This window comes from Ambystoma mexicanum, chromosome 4p, assembly GCF_040938575.1.
Source record: "Ambystoma mexicanum isolate Mex_15411 chromosome 4p, UKY_AmexF1_1, whole genome shotgun sequence".
NCBI lineage: Eukaryota > Metazoa > Chordata > Amphibia > Caudata > Ambystomatidae > Ambystoma > Ambystoma mexicanum.
This window is the reverse complement of record NC_090927.1, coordinates 973,361,848-973,379,583: the sequence shown is the minus strand read 5'-3', so window position 1 is coordinate 973,379,583 and position 17,736 is coordinate 973,361,848. Positions and strand designations below refer to the sequence as shown.

At 45.9% G+C, this 17,736-nt stretch overlaps 1 protein-coding gene across 2 annotated transcripts in view; it reads left to right on the top strand.

The window, feature by feature from the left end:
- The window catches only part of ARMC2 (armadillo repeat containing 2), a 948,787-nt gene that overhangs the window by 399,627 nt on the left and 531,424 nt on the right, over nt 1-17,736 (top strand). For both annotated transcript variants that reach the window (XM_069606547.1, XM_069606546.1), the window contains one exon: nt 289-391. In XM_069606547.1, coding sequence (XP_069462648.1) covers nt 289-391 — 103 coding nt within the window. The remainder of the gene's footprint in view (nt 1-288; nt 392-17,736) is intronic.

The following is a 17,736-nucleotide window of genomic DNA, read 5'->3' as shown; positions in this document are numbered from 1 at the left end:
CAATGGTAATTGGATTTATTAAGACTTTCAAATAAACAGTGGGCTATGATTGTGGTAGTGAAGCAAATCAAACGCAAAACAAGAACATCTTTTGAGCATTCATTGGATTTTTCAGTAAAAAAGTGAACATTTCAAATGACCAAGTTCCATAAATGTGGTGCTAATGGTATGACATTTCTGGAGGTATTTACCTTGCTGTTATTTTTATGTATTATATATTTTAAAGAAAAGTGTGTAAGTAAGCAATGTATAATGATTTTGACGTTGGGAAACATTTTTCTTTTTCAGCTTAAAGTGAGTGGAAAAAATCTTCTCAATATTTGCAAACTGGTATTTAAAATTAGCCGGAGTGAAAATAACGACTGCCTTTTTCAAAATGACAGCATATTGGGTAGGTACCATTGACATATAAAATTACAAACTAGTTTTCCAGAAGAAGTTGAAATTTAGCAGTAAATGCCTATCAGAGTGAATGGCTTGGTCCCACCTATGATTGTGTTTCAACTGAAATAATTACATAAGACAGGGCTTCAAAGCATAACAAACTTAAATAATCTATCAGCAAACAGCAGAAGCATCAAGCCTCAATCATGCAACTTGGAAAAAGAAACACACTATAAGGAATGTCACTCTGGCACCCTACCATTCGGCTCCAAATGCACTTAGTGTAGTAGGAGAAAGCCAGTCAGCCAATTTGAAAACAGACACACCAAAAGAAACCCCTTATATAATGAACACCTTTCTGGCTCTGGGCCTCATCGCAAGTTGGGCTGTACCCCTTAAATGCGGTGGTAACGGTATTACAGCCACATTTAAGGGCTGGACCTATCACGAGTTGGGCGCTAAATGGGCTGTTTTACCTCCAGCCTTTCTCTGGAGGTGAAAATCCCCTGTTTTTGGCTGTATTACCGCCTGCTGTATTAGCCCGCATAATTAGCGCTGAAAATAGCCCATTGAATCCAATGGACCCAGTTGGGAATGGGGATTTACCGTTAACACCCAGCTCGTGATCCGGCGGTAATACAGCCGGACCGGTCGGTGCTAGGGCTATTACAGTCGGCGGTATTACAGCCGGGAATACAGCCCAACTCGTGATGAGGCCCTCTGTATTGTTCTTGTGACAGAAACCAAATCAAGACATTTGGAGAAAGTTACCAATGCCAATAAGTGAATACCATTCTGGCACCCTATCTTTCAGTTCCCTACCCTTCAGCTGCCAAATGACCCAAGACAGCAGGAAACACTGACTAGGAAACAGACACACCAAAAAAGAAATCACTTTTTGACTCCCTACTGCTCTGTTCAACTTGGAGTAAGGTACCAACTTACAGAATCTGACCGCAACGGGCAAGACCAAAGTTCTAAATAGAACTCCTCCCCCTTTTCTCCTTAATTAACACATCCAACATTGCGATCAATAGGCATAAAGAACCTCAACACAACTTGAATCAACTTTGGAATCATACTTGCAACTGATAAGGACACTCTACTGGCTACCCCCCATGGCCCTACTGACTAGACGAGCCCTCAATTTCTCCACCTTCCTCACTACACACAAACTCAAACTAGCCATCCACACACTGCTTTTAAAGACGCTCTCTCCATACTCGAAACAAAAATATACACACCTTCTTCCAACTGACACATCAAGCCCTTGGCCAACGCATGCCCACATTGTCATCACCAGGTTCCACTCTACACAAACCCCTCAATGTTACCAGCACATCACACTGAAAAGCTTTACGGCACACAAAGCTAAGGGTACCTTCAATCTGCGCCATCAACACGAAGCATAGCAGTCTTGCAGCTGACCAAAACCTCAACCCGTCCTCTTGCAGAAACACCAGAGTGCCAGTACACCATGCAAATGACTGCAGTGTGTAGTACAGATCCTAATAACATATATTAAATTTTTTCACACGCAATCATCCTTTCATTGATTTTATTTCTTTTTACTGCAACGGTAATCACATCGGCATTTAACAATATAACTTTTAGCTTTGGTTTCCCAAGTGGTTTCAAAGAATGCAAGGCCCTGATATTGTATAGCTATACAAAGGTCTTTTAGTGGAAGGATCTATATAATCTGAAGTAATGTTACTCCATTGGACTTCTTATCGTCAGATGGTGGATACAGACACAGATTCGCCAAAGTCAGGCCATAAAGAGGGCAGAAGTTTTCCACCAGGTATACTATACAATATGGTTTGCAAAAGCCACACATGTTTTGAACACTTTGTAGTCTGAAAAATACCCTCTACTAAATGGAACCCATTATTGGGCATGGATGCATCCTTAATAGAAAAATGTCTCCTCACGTAGCAATACCTACATGCAGTTTCTCATTTATAAATCATTGGAAATAAAATACTGGATCACACTTGATGAACCCCTCATGGTTTCAGGTAACCTGTCTGCTTCGTCCCTTGCTTCACAGCAGCATTGGGAAATGGGAAATGTTCAGCCCCTCTCCAAACTCTATCATGGACTGAGACAAAAGCCTGTGAAATCCAGAGAAAAACATCTAACCAAAGCTCTGCCATTTCTCTGCGCCAGATTAATGCTGCCATTGTAATGTCTTGTTATAATCTTCAAAACTGGGATAATGGGTTGGACAATTTTGCAGATTTGCTGAGAGTGAAGGCTGCAGAATATGTTTCCTTTTTTGGTCTAATGGCAAGTAACAGCTTTACCCTCGCCATTCCCGATAGCTACTCCATCATTAGGTGCGACAGGGACACCAATCAAACTAAGGGGGGCGGATTAGCATTCATATTCAAGAGCTCTCTTAACCTTAGAGTCGCCAACAACCTTCAGCTGCCCTCAAATGACACTAAAGCCTGTGACCTAGCCAGTGTCCTATCCGACTTTGGCCTTACCCAGCATGTCAATGTACCTACCCATATCAAGGGACGCACACTGGACTGGGTTTCAGACATGAATTGCGCATTAAACTTAATCTCAGTTTTACCATGTGCATGGTCTGACCATCACAAAATAACATTCTCCAACTGTTGCCTACCCGCGGATAAACCTTGTACTGCGCCACCTACACTCACGCGTAACAAGAAGTATATCACAACTGAGAAACTACTTCCTCTCATCCTCCCACTACTAAACTCGGTCTCCACTACTTGTGCTGACCCTACCGTCCTGGTAGACACCTACAATCGAGCCATGTTAAAAGCCTTGGATTCCATTGCCCCACTTAAACAACGCAAAGAAAAAACACGCAATCGCCTTAATTCCTGGTTCTCCCCTCACCTACGAGAACTTCGTAAAGATAAATGTAAAGCTGAGTCTCTCTGGAGAAACTCACCTACGCCAGCAAATAAAATTAACCTCCTTTCCATCACCCTCTCCAACAAAGAAGCCATACTAGCGGCCAAAAAAGAAGTATATAACAACACGATCATACAAGCTCAATCCAATACTAAGGAACTCTTTAAAATTCTCAAGGAATTAGTCACCAGCTGCCCCACTTGACACATGCACTCCTGACACTGAATGGTGTGCTAACATTCAAAAAGCACTCCTAAACAAAATCACTACACTTCAAACTAAAATCAACACCAAAAAAAAATCATCTCCTCGACTCTGCAGGTAGCACCCAACCTTCCAACATCCCATCCCCTAATCATTCGTTCAAACCTTTTAGATTCTCACCCTCACCATTAGGGAAACGGAAAATATCATCAAGAAGTTAAAACCATCCAATTGTCAAGGTGACACCAGCCCAGCACCAATTGTAAAGGAAGCTGCGCCCGAGCTTGCTGCCTTCATCACTTCCTTCATCAACTCCTCCTTTAAATCTGGCATAGTACCAAATAACCTTAAGGCTGCTTGGGTAATCCCCTTAATCAAAAAACTTAACTTAGACCCTAGCAACCCCACCAACTATAGGCCTATCACCACAGTACCTTACCTCCTAAAAATCCTGGACCGCGCCGCATATCTCCAAATTCAAGATTATCTTGATAAAAACAACCTATTCGGATTTAGGCAATCTGGTTTCCGGCTGAGACACGGCACAGAGACCACTCTAATAGATCTAAAAACACAAATTGAGGATCTGAAAGACAAGGGCAAACAAGCGCTCCTACTCCTTTTAGACCTATCCGCCGCCTTCGATCTGGTGGACCATCACATTCTCTGCCAGCATCTCAAAACGGCCGCCTACTTCTCTGAGGCAGCTACCTCCTGGATCAGCTCATTCCTTGCCAATAGATCCATGAGTCTTCTCACCTCTTTCCGCTCCTGATCCAGCGCAGGTCCCCTGCGGAGTCCCACAAGGCATGTGCGTATCACCCAAGCTCTATAACGTTTTTACTAAACCACTCTTTGATATTCTTGACCATCTGGGTGTCACCTACACAAATTATGCGGATGACACCCAGATACTCATCCCTATCACTGGTGATTATGTAACTGACGTCAAAGCTCTAAATGCAGTCTACACCGCCATCCAGGCGTGGATGGCCCACCACGGTCTCTGCCTAAACGATGAGAAAACTGAGTTACTCATCCTAGGCTCTCAGTCCAAACTTTCAAAACTTGACAGCAAATATGATGCCTTCAACATTGATGGTAACATCATCAAGGTCACTAATGTCACTAAAACCCTTGCAATTTACCTAGATTCCACCCTCTCTCTCACCAGACAAACCAACTCAGTAGCCTCAGCATCAGCATACACGTGCAAACTAATCACTGCTTGCTGTCCCTTCTTAACTATGGACAACTGCCTGATCTTTGCTAGAACCCTCATCCTATCCAAAATTGACTACTGTAATGCCCTCTACCTGGGAACGAGTCAAAGAAACATTGACAGACTTCAGGTAACTCAGAATAACGCCATCAGGGCTGCTCTCAACATACCCAGGCGTGCACACATTTCATCCACTAGACGCAACATACGTTGGCTTCCCATTTCACAGCGTATCGCTCTCAAAGCACTTGTTCTAAGCCACAAAGCGCAGAACAATGCAGCACCGGCCTACTTGTCAGCACGCTTCACTCAACACACAGCCTCCAGACCTCTAAGATCTGCACAAGCACACACACTCATCATTCCTAGCTTCAAGCTAGAGGCTCGAGCTTCCCAGTCCTGGCAGCGAAGCTCTGGAATTCCCTACCCAATTATCTCAGGAATGTCCCCTCCCCTCAATCCTTCAAAAACAGAGCAAAACAATGGCTTCATGAGCAAGATGAAGCTTCGGCTACCCTTTGGTAACATCTATTGCATGCTGTGCCCCCGCAATTACCTCTGTATATACTGAAGCTACTGACTACCCTTGTAAATGTATGTATATATCCTTGCTCTATGTATATATATTATGTAATATGTAACTGCCTTCTGTAACTTTTCACTGTAACCTTTCCAAACATGCGCCCTGATGCCTGCGGGCAGGCTGTGCAATATAAATAAATAAATAAATACTAAACACAATAGCTCAAAATAGCTGTTTGATTTTCTCTTGGGGTGAAGGTTAGTTCTCCAGTGTTCATCAAAGAACATTCATTCTCACTTTGGGCAGGGTGTTGTCCCATTTACACCAGTGAACCCACATCACCTAAGACCCCTCCGCAGACTCGACCCAAAGGCAGTGGGCCTCTCGACCTATGAGTGGCCATAGGACATACACACCTCCTAAATCAGTGGGGAGAAGCATTAATGTACTATTCTACTGCCCATTAAATCCCTAGTGAGTGGTGGCCAAAGCTGGCTCTGCCACCCCTGGCGCCTGCAGGGTGAGCACTGAGGGTTGAAAAAAGGAGTTTATTATGTGATGTACCAGTGGTACAATATGACATATCCACTCAACTGCGTGTTAGTCTCCACTAGGAAATGGAAGAAACGAATGAGCTCAGTGAGATGCTTTTCCTGATGTGATCCAGGCCCCCATTTTCTTCCATATCACACTACTAGACTTTCTAACTTGAATTGTATCCTGGGTTACCTCCTTTTGAAAGTCAAATCTACGTGTTTTGAAACTACTGGCTGTTCTTAAAAGTTAGGCCTTTTACCCTTAATTTTGAACATCTAATCTATGTGTTATATGTAATGGCTGCTACGTTTATAGCTAGACTTTTTCCCTCTATTGAAAGTCAAAAGTTATTTTAAAAAAATGTGTTTTTAAACTATTGGATGTGCCTTTCATATTTGCCTTCTCGCTCGTTGGAGAGTCACATCTGTGTTTGCTTTTAATTGTATCTGTATCTTGTTTCTTTTTCCCTCTGTTCTCTTATCTCGCTTCCTTGTGTGGCGCTTTCTGCTGCTTGCTGTAACCTAGGCCTTTCAGTCCTGAATAATTGATTTATTGCACATTTGACTCATCTGCACGCACCTGTCTGCTGCTAGGCCACCTGGTACCTGATCTCAATCCTCTCCTCTTTTTCTTCTTCCCCCATTAATGGTGGAACCAAATGGGAAGGGTATCATTAATATCTATCTCAACAGGACTGTCATGGGTCAGGGCTCTCAGCCTAAGCTCCTCCTTCTTCACCAACATCTTCCGTATCTCATCAACTTCCTTCCTTTTCCTGCCATTCCTCTTTCTGCCACCCACCTGACTCTTTTGCCTCCACTGATGGTTGCACCTCATCCCTGCACCCCTCCTTGGAAAACTTTCAAAGAGTGCAACCAGCTTCACTTAGCTTCTGTAAATGCTCGTTCTACCATTAAACACTCTTCTGATATCTGTTTCCTTCCTGAAGACTTTGACTTTGACGTTCTTGTCCTCACTGAGACGTGGTTCAATGCCAGCTCTGTCATTACTCTTGACACTCTTCTTCCTGAGGGCTACAAGATCCTCTCCGAGACCAGGCCCAACCAGTCTGGAGGCAGAGTGGCACTGACTTTCCCTGAACGGGTCCCTGTTAGTGTCGTACCCACGCAACCCTACTCTTCTTTCGAATGCCTCGTCTGCAGGTTGGGCGTCTCTCCTACCCACTCCCTTACTCTCGAGTGTCGCTGCTTTTGTCGCCGCTTTCATCCCTCCTCCTACCCCTGCCATTGACTCTCCCACTGACTCAGCCCTTGCTAACCTTCACCTGTCAAATGCCCTGGACACCCTTGCCCGTCATGAGTGTCCTTATGAAGCGTGCCTCCAAGTGCAACAGTTGGTATGATTCTGACCTAGCCTTCCTGAAACGCAAGTGCAGGGTGGCCGAAACGTAAGTGGCAGGCCTCAAACATATCCACTGACAAACTGGCCTGTCGCCTACTTCAAAGGCCAATACTGTCTCTCCATCCGCTCCAAGAAGAGGGCCCACGTTCAAGCTAGCATCTCTGGGTCGACCAACAACATGACTAAATTGTTCAAGATCTGTAAGGAACTCGCTAATCCTACCGCAGTTTCCACTTCTCCTCTTCCATCCCATGCCCTCTGTACTGCACTGGACTCCCATTTCACAAACCAAACCCAGCACATCCTGTCCTCACTCTCCACTACCTCCCTCCCCACTCTCCCTTTTGCTCTCAGGCCTCCCTTGGTCCCCTGTCCCCCTCCCCTATACTCTCCTCCTCACCTATAGCATCGGATGAGGTCTCTAAAGCTGTCTGCTCTATGCAGCTCTCCTCCAAACAGGTGCCCCCCTGCTCATTTAGAACTATCAAGGACAACATCTCCTCTCTCGCTCCTGCCTTGGCTGATTCCTGTAACCACTCCTTTGCCATTGGCTCCTTCGCACAAACATTCCCTTGTGCACCCTCTCCTAAAAAGGCATCTGCAGACCCCTCCTGCCCAGCAAATGACCGCTCTATCTCCACTATTCCCTTACTGGGCAAACTCGTGCAGAAGTTGGTTATCTAACAACTGGCCCACCACACTGAATCTGTTGGCTGTCTCCATGACCACCAGTCTGGCTTTAGAGCATCCAGAGGCATTGAAACTAATCTCCTGAACACTGTGACGACCTGCTCTCAAACCTTGAATCCAACTCTGCTTCTGCTCTCATCCTCCTTTATTTGTCCTCTGCCTTTGACACAGTCAATCATGCCACCCTCATAAAGCGGCTCCATGATACCCTTGGTATAACGGACCTGGCATTGGATTGGTTGACTTCCTTCCTTTCTAACCAACCTTCCCAGCTTTCAGGTACCACCTATCAGAATCCTGCAGCAGCAGACGATGAGCCCACCAGACCCCTTAGTCTGTCCTCCCAACAATCTTTAGATTACAACTGCTGTGATGACAAGGCCGGGAGGGGGGGGGAAGGGGAAGTGGATAAAATAAAAAAGAACAGGTCCCCGTTGATCATTTCTGCCTGCGGAACCTGCAAAATGAATATATCTAAAGTTGCATTACTCTTCCAATCTACTTTACTTTAAATATTCATTACCACCTTCCCTTAGTTACCTGTCTACCTCTGCCCAATGCTGGGAGGTATTCTCAAAGATCTGTGTGTGGATCAAAGCACTACTTGTTTCTGTTGGTATTGTATTCCAGAACGATGTCTTCTCATGAAAGTTATTTTTTTTAAAAGAATGACTTTAGTACATGGATGCGGTCCAAAGATGCCTTTTTACTGATAAATATTTTTAAAACTTCCGTCTCTCCTATCCAGAAATAATTCTTATGTAACTCCTTCACAGATGATGTAGAAAGTGTGATTCCAATATTCTTTTGTTTCTCATATGGTTTTGATAACTTTTATTTTAAACTTTTTACATTTGGACTCCTCCACTGGTGTTAAGAACTTGCTGTGTGTCTACTTATTTCTGTGTGTTCATAAACTGCTAAACTAATTTCAGCTTTCAGGTTATCTCACAGCTTTAACACGGCGCACTATTACAGTCTTCTACTGAACAAGACTTATTTTCACCATGCTCTCCAAGAACATCCAAAATGCTTCTTATATTCTATTCTGTGCCGTGCCCTACATTTGAAGACTGCGCAACTTCTGCTGACAAGTACCCCTGCTTCGTACTGCTTCCTACTGACATCCGTCCTCTGGAGCTTTGGCTGCAACACACACTTAGCCTTATGGGACTGCGCAGTCAAAATCTCGGGCACAGCGAGCTCGGCCTTCCTCCAACTTGCACACCCAATGCACAAACGCATTTCTGGATTCTTTTCTTTAACCCCTAATTAACGGAACTTCGGCCCAGCGCTTCACTTCACAACTAAGGTGAACTTAGACCAACAGTCTCTCCTCCGAGATCATTGCCTAGAGCAAGGCCACCTACAAGGGAACCTACGGTAGTGCCATCAACAACGTCGTTCTCAGACTGGCAGGAGGACCCATTCAGAGATTTTTCAGACCCTGAAGAAGGGAAAATTACACATGAACCAGACACGCAGAGTGAATGGGACAATTACATCGTAAAGAAACCTAGGAAGAAGGACTCTTCAGGAGATAGTTCACCACCCGACGATTTGGTATTGTTTCATATGATTATCGGCAAGGCAGCAGACCTTTTCAAATTACACGTCACATCAGAAGAAAAGAAGTTGGTTCTATATGAGCATAGAGATCAGCGTAGGAGAACAATCACTACGATTCCTCTTTTGGATACCATATGGGACTCAGGAACCAAGATATTGACTACACCCCTGTCCACACCTGCACTCGTCTCAAGACCAGAGAAGAAGTATAAAGCACCGGACACGGCACCACTATGCCTAAGAGGGCACACTAAGCCAGATTCTGTTATCACGGTGGCAGCCAGGAAAGAATTGGCTAATCCATCATCGCCCTTATCAGCCCCACCTGGCAAGGAAGGGCGAAATTTGGAGACTATGGGCAGGAAGGTGTCTTTGTCAGCTTCTCTTACCATCAGGGCGGGCAACGCTCTGGCCATGACAGCACGGCTGGACCGTGAGCTATTGCTTCGCATGTCTAAATTGGCCAAACACTTACCAGCAGAACTTCAGGAAGAAGCTAGAACAATCATATCGGACGGTGAAGCTACTTTCGATCATATGATTGACGCAGCAGTGGACCTGGCAGAATTGGGCTCTCGGGAAATGGCCCATGGCACTGTCCTGAGAAGGAAAGCCTGGATGAAAGCAACAAACTCTAGACCAGAGTTCCAAGCTCAAATATTGGATATGCCTTTTAATGGACATGACCTCTTTGGAAAAAGGATTGACGTCCTTCTCAAAGGAATAAAGACAGATGCTGATACGGCCCGAGCCATCAGTTCTCTTAAAGACAAGGACAAGGAGCGCCGATACTATCAACCCTTTCGAGGTGCATCATCCAAATACAGAGGCTTCAATCACCCTTCCTACAGTCAGAAGACACAGGGCAATACCTTTCAGGACAACAGGTACCATCAGTCAACGAGTAGGTACACCCAAAGGGGGAGACATGGCTCTAACCAAGCCAAAACCAGAGGCAAACAGAATTGACAACTCCTATCTTCCCCTCCCACAGCACACCCCGGTGGGAGAAGAGTAAGCTGCAATTACCAGCGCTGGCAAAGGATAGGGTCGGACAGGTGGGCATTGCAACTGATTTGCGAGGGTCACACTATCGATTTTCTGGATCATCCTCCATCTCTTGCTCCCATCTCACGCAAGGTGCATCTTTTAAAACATGTCATTTTGAAATTCGCAGGCTGCTTTTAAAAAGCAGCTATAGAACCGGTCCCAGACCTTCAGATGGGAAGAGGCTTCTACACCTGGTTTTTCCTTGTGAAAAAGAATGGTCAGTGGAGACCGATACTGAATTTGAGAGCACTCAACAAATTCATCAAGTGCATCAAATTCAAGATGACATCCCTACAGAACGTCCTCCCATGGTTAAAGCAACATGACTTCCTAGCCACTCTGGACTTGGTGACGCCTACTTTCACATTCCCATTCACCCTGCCCACAGACAGTTCCTCAGGTTCGCAATAGGGGGGTCACATTTTCAATTCTGCGTTCTTCCATTCGGACTGAAGTCAGCACCAAGAGTTTTTACCAAGTGTCTTGCACCGGTAGCAGCAAAACACAGAAGAACAGGAACGGAGGTCTTCCCATACTTGGACGACTGGTTAATAAGAGCAGCCTCATTCAAGCTCGCAAGCGTGGCAGTTGCAAAAGCGATAAACCTCCTGAAGGGGTTAGGCTTCTCGATAAACAAAGTGTAATCCTATCCAGTACCCAGCAAGAAAGGGCTTTTTCTGGGAGCAGAACTCAACACCAGCATACCCAGGGTAAGACAATCAACAGGCAGAGTATCAGCAATAATCCATCTGACCTCATGTATCCACGACAACGTGACAGCCACGGTACGCTCTTTCAAATCTCTCCTGGGCATGATGTCCTCATGTATATTTCTCATACCAAATTGCAGGCTTCGCATGCGGCCAGTTCGAGAGACCCTGGACCGCCAATGGAGACAAGCACTGTCACAACTGTACTCTGTTTCACCTGAATCACTGGTCTCGCTCTCCTCATCTGTGTCAGAAGACTGTCTGGTAGGCGTCCTTACGGTCCTTTCTCCAGATGTTGAATGTTCCAGGTTTTATTTTTTTAGATGGAGGTGGCCTGCCCCAGAAAGAAGACGCCGTCACTGTCAGAAGAACTGTGCCTCGATACCTCTTTCTGGGACAGCCGGAAGGGGAAAAAGCCAAAGGCACAAAAAACCCAGTGAAATAAAGTGCAGGTATTAGAGACAGCAACTTCCAGAGTTCCAATGAAGACTTTGTGAAAGAACCGAAGGGCCACTCTGGAGTATCCGAACAGGTATGGAATAATAATAATCAGGAGGCGAGGAAGGAAGTAGCTGGAGGCAAAGCTGCAAAAAGCAGCAGGAAGAAACTCTGTGAAAGAGGGCACGGCAAGAGAGCTGGCAGAGAAGGAAAATCGCCAAGAAGTGAAAGAAAAAAAACCTAACGGAAGACAGGAAAGCGAAGAAGAGTGAGGAAAGGGATAGCTAAGTACCGAGTAGGCAGTACCGGGAAGAGAGGAGGTTTGCGTTAGCAAACTAAATGGAAACACTTGAAAGAGTTATCACGCTCAGCGTTGAGTTAACAGCAGAAGGAAACACTGCAGTTGCAACGCACCAGAGCCGCCGGAAGGAAGAGCTTATGTTTCCGATGGCTCTGAATCAAAGAAAGAAAAACACTAGACCGCTCGCCATGATTGCGAGTAGCGTGAAGGTAGCGTGATGGAACATTCAATGGTGGCGTCCCGCCTTCCACCTTCCCCACAGTTTCCATGCACCCACGTGCATGGCAGTATGCCCCCCTTCTACTTCTGGGAGAACCCAGTTTCCCCCGGTGGTTCCTGTGGAATCTATGGATGAGTCACGATGCTTGTATATGAGATACAGGTTTTCCATGAGACTTCTGAGCAGGGATATCCTTTGCAGCTTACAAGGTATTCCAGTCTGCATCTGCGATAATAGGAGTCGCAGATTTGTGAGACTTCGTATTCTTCAGGCTGATTGGGTATTGAGATATTTGTCTTGGGTATCTTCATGTTATTGGGGTCTGTTATGACGGGTTTGAACAGAGAGGTGTGAAACACTGGATGAATCCGTTTAAGGCTAATTGGTAATTGAAGCCAATAGGCCAAAGCAGTGGTGAAAGTGGGCGGGAGCAGTCGGGAGCGGTGCTCCTCTACTTCTTTTAATTAAGTTTTACTGTTCCTATACTTTTATTTTTAAAAGAAACTGTTCCGGAATGGTTTTGTTTAACAAAAGAAAATATAGGAAGAAGTTGAAACTTTCACTTTCAGTGCACTGCGTGTTCCCCTAAACAGCAGGAGCATGTGTTTTGGTGTTTGGATTGTGCGTGGGAGGGGGGTGGCGATGGGGTTTGTGGGGAGCTGTGCAGGCTGGTAGGGAACATAGTTGCACTACTTTTTTTTGTACACTTTGACCACTGGAAAAGCCTTACATCGGAGTGGACCAGGCGAGTAATAGGAGATTTGAAAGGTTTGTAAAGATTTTGGGCCTCATTACACGGTAGGCGGTAAACCATGGTGCTATTTGCGCCATGGTTCATGCCGGTAATTTACCGGTACCGCCTTGGAGGAAAGGGGAATTACCGCCCTATTCCAAGGTTGGGAAGGCAGTAATTCCTCCTTCCTCCATTGCCCTTCCCCATTCCCATTTTTGCCCCATAGGGCATAATGGGAATGGGGAAGGCGCTAATTACGGTACCGCAAATTGCGTTACCGTAATTAGTACCCCGGTCCTTTGCGGGTTCGTTTTTTAACGCCTGCTAAAAGAAGGCGTTAATGTACCAACCCGCAAAGGGACCTCGTAGTAAGGCGGTAAGGGTTTACCGGTAAAATACCGGTACCGGTAAACCCTTACCGCCTACCATGTAATGAGGCCCTTTGTCTCTAGGTTGGTGCTGCCTTGTGTTTGGTAATTCCCAGGGCTGAAGAGAGCTTGAAACAAAGTAACAAAGAAAAATTCCAAAACACTGGTTGGCTGGCGCTCCAAATCAAGAATTTTATTATATTTTTGCAAATGTTATCCTCTACACGTGTTTCACCACTTATCAATGCAGTGGCTCATCAGGAGGTAAACTGTGGATTTTTATTCAAATTTATTTGGATTCTTGTCTTTAAAGATTTCAGTTCTGTGAGGTTGGTTTCCCATGAGATTTAATGAGGTCTTTTGGAATTTTTCTTTGTCACTTTGACTACTGGGTCACAGGATTTACTACCTTCGGAATCTGGAATGGTCCGATGTATCGGGGAGATAATTTGGATGGCCGGACCCAAGATGGTAGGAATTTGGTTGAAAGCCATACCATGTCACCTCTTGACCATCCTGGGTTCTTCTGCCGATGATGATCGGCTTGCACCTTATAGGTTTGATGGGTGGTTTCCAGTTGTTTGAATGCCTGTTTGTGGGCTTCCGAAACGTTAGCCAGCAGGGCGTCGAACACTGGCAAGTTGGTCGTCTGGACATCAGGGAGTAGGATACTCCTTGGGTGAAACCTGTAGGAACAAAAGAAGGGAGAGAGCCCTATAGCAGAATGACATGAGTTATTATAGGCAAACTCTGCGGTGATGAGAAGGTCAGCCCAATTGTCTTGTTGTTGGTTTGTATAATACCAGATGTACTGTTCTAGAGTGTTGTTTAGTCGTTCGGTCTGCCTGTTTGTTTGGGGATGGAAACCCAAGGAGAGTGCATGTTCGATCCCCAATTTGTCACATAACGCCTTCCAGAACCGGGACATGTATTGACTACCACAGTCTGTTATGATCTTATCAGGTAAACCGTGCAGGCGGCAATATGTCCCGCAGAAGCACCCTGACATCTCACACGCTGTCGGTAGTTTGGGTAATGGCGGGAAATGCGCCATTTTTATGAACAAGTCCACCGTCACCATGATGCATGAACAAGACTTTGGGATGGGTAAGTCTACCATGAAATCCGTGTAAATAACACCCCATGGACGTGTGGGTATTGGTTCCTGTGGTAGTACACCCAACTGTTTAGACGTGTTTGACTTCCTGGTAGCACATACAGGACAAGACCTGATATATGTTTGCATCTCTTGCTTCATTTGTGGCCAAAAAAAAGAGCGTTGTATCAAGTCAAGGGTACCTGCGCAGCTTCTGTGACCCACCGTCTTGTTATCGTGACACCATTGCAAGATCTTTCTGTGTATGTCCTCGCTGGGTATGAATAGTCTGTGTTCTGAGAACAGTAGGCCCTTCCTTGCTCTAAAATTGGAGTGTACGCTACGTGCCAATGAAAGTCTCATGCAAATGGTTGCCTCTCGGACATCTTGCATAAGTGAGGAGACTTCAGCCACAATACTATCCTAGGGTATGATCCTTTCTGGTTGTATCAATTGTTTTTCTTTAGAGTGTTTGCGTGAGAGGGCATCAGCCACAGTATTGAGGATCCCTGGTAGGTAGGTTATCTGAAAGTCATATTGCGCAGAAAAATGCGCCCTTCTGGCTTGTCGTGAGTTCACACAGTCCATTGTCTGGAGTACCCTAAGATTGCAGTGGTCTGTGTGGATGAGGAAAGGAAACCGACCACCTTGAAGCAGGTATCAACGCTCCTCGCAGGCCACCTTCATGGCGAGGAGTTCTTTCTCAATCACAGAATAGTTGTATTGACTTGGGCTGAGTGTCTTAGAGAGATATGCCACCGGATATTCCAGATCAAGATGCTGTTGAAGCAACACTGCGCCTACTGCCGAGGCCGAAACTTTGGTTTCCAGAATGAGTGGTTTAGACTGATCCGGCTGTTTTAGCACTGGGGCTGAGCAAAACAGCTCCTTAAGCCTATTGAAGCCGTCCTGAGATTGGCGGGACCAAGAGAAGGGATGGGATGTCTTCTTCAGGAGGAAGGTAATGGGCAACACCACTTCGGAGAATTGAGGAATGAAACAGCAATAAAAATGTGCCAAACCTAAGAAGCGTTGTACCTCTTTTACTGAGGTGGGTGCTGGCCAGTCTAGAATGGCCACAAACTTCTTTCTGTCCATTTGCACCCCTCCTTGAGAGAGGATATATCCGAGGTAGGGCACTGAAGACGCACAGTAAAGACATTTTTCGGGTTTGGCTAGTAACATTTTTGTCTTGGAGTCGCTGCATAACCATTTTCAGATGTTCCTTGTGTTCCTGAAGTGAAGACGAAAAAAATCAATATTTTATCTAGGTATACGATGACAGTCAGGTAAAGCATGTCTGAAAAAACACGGTCCATAAATCGTTGGAATATCGCTGGGGCGTTAACCAGCCCAAATGGCATGACCCTATAACCGAACAACCCAAATGGAGTCCAATACGCGGTCTTCCATTCATCACCTGTATGGACACGCTGGAGATGAGCGCTGCGTAGATCTAGCTTAGAAAAGAATTTTGCCTCTTGCACTGCTTCGATGATGTCTGTTATTAAGGGCATGGGATATCGATCTCGGAACGTCACCTTGTTAAGGCCTCTATAGTCAATGCAGGGCCGGCGTTCCGAAGTGTCTCTCTTGGGTATGAAGAATCATGGTGCAACTGCAGGGGACCTGGAAGATCTTATAAGACCGTTGGCAAGGTTAGCGTCCAGATATGTTTTGGGGGCTTGCTTTTCGGTGACCGACAAGGAGAACTCCGCCCGAAAGGAACTAGTGCATCAGGCCCCAGTTCTATCGCGCAGTCTTCAGGTCGGTGGGGAGGCAGTTCTTGAGGGATCTGTTCAACGAATACTTGACTTTAGGAGGCCAGTTCCGTGGGAAATATGATTTACTCCCAAAGCCTTGTCTTGTAAAGAGTTAAAGTCCATCTGATTCTGCTTCCAATCGATGCAAGGGTTGTGTTTCCTCAACCATGTTATGCCCAATATTATGGGCAAGTGTGCAGCTCGGATGATATCAAAGATAAGCTGTTCTGTGTGCTGCATGATGGTGATTTGTAGCTCTTCGGTGGTATGAGTGATGGGTCCTGAGCTAAGGGGGGTGCCATCTACCCCTTCCACCTTTTGCCCTTCGGACCTTGGTATGTGACAGAGACCCACCTTATCCACCAAGTACGTATCCACAAAGGAACCTGCGGCTCCAAAGTCCAAAAGAGCCAAGGCATCGATCTTGCGGTTCCCTGCTTGTACCTGTGCCAGGATCACCATGAGTCTGGCATCCTCTGGTGCAGGCAAAAAGTTGACTGACAGGGTAACCTAGGGACTAGTATCTCGTCCCTCCTAGGACCGAGGTCTTGCGTTTCCCGACTGTCTGGAAGGTATTTCTGACCAGTGTTTGTCCGAGCCACAATAGGCACATAAACCTAGGTCCCGGTGTCATTTTCATTCTTCAGAGGTGAGTGGAGCACGAGCTAGGCCTATTTGCATGGGTTCTTCCCTAGACAGAGCAGTCGGTGACAGAGGAGGGAGTCCAGGAACGGGGAAAGTCATGCGATAACGCTATCTCTCTGAACGACGTTCCTGAATCCTGTGTTCAATTTGTAAGGCAGAAGAGAACAGCTCAGAAAGGGTAGCAGGTCTGGGAGATCTTGCTAATTCGTCTTTGATTTCTTCTAAGTCCTTGCCGAAAAATGGTGTACTGTGCCTGTTCTGGCCATCCTGCTTATGCTGCCAGCTTTTTGAAGGAGGTTATATAGGTCAATAGTTCTGATGATCCCTGCCTAATGTCAAACAGGTCCTCGGAAGCCGAATAAGATATCTCTGGCCGTTCAAAAGCCTGTTTCTGTTGGGCAATAAAACCCCCATAATCGTCTAGTAGCGGACTTGAGCCGGTCACCAGTGGTGTGGCCCAGGCTAGGGTATTACCTGTCAGGTTAGCGATGATAAAACCTTACCCGGGCATGCTCCGAGGTGTAGGTAGTGGCTCTAAAGATGAAATGGATACTACAGGCGTGAAATTCTTTTCGTTTCTTAGGAGTTCCATCGTACTTTCCAGAAGGTAAACTCATCGGGGGCAATTCTGCCGGAGGACGTTCATGGGCAGTGACCTACTGCCATAGCACCGTGTTCTCAGTGTTAAGGGTCTGCATCTCAATCGAGAGAGTCTTTACAGCTGCCAAGAACTCTTGTACCTGCTCGGCTGTAGCCATGGGTGTACTTGGACGTTGCAATCTGTCACAACTGTACACTGTTTCCCCTAAATCACTGGTCTTGCTCTCCTCACCTGTGTCAGAAGACTGTCTGGTAGGGGTCCATCTGGTCCTTTCTCCAGATGTTGAATGTTCCGGGTTTCTTTTTTTTTTAGATTGAATGTTACAAGTTGCTGATATTGTGAATGAAAGGCCATAGTGAACCCGACTGAGGGAGGCCCACGTTGCAAGAAGGATCAGAGCCCGGCTGAGGGGTATCCAAGGG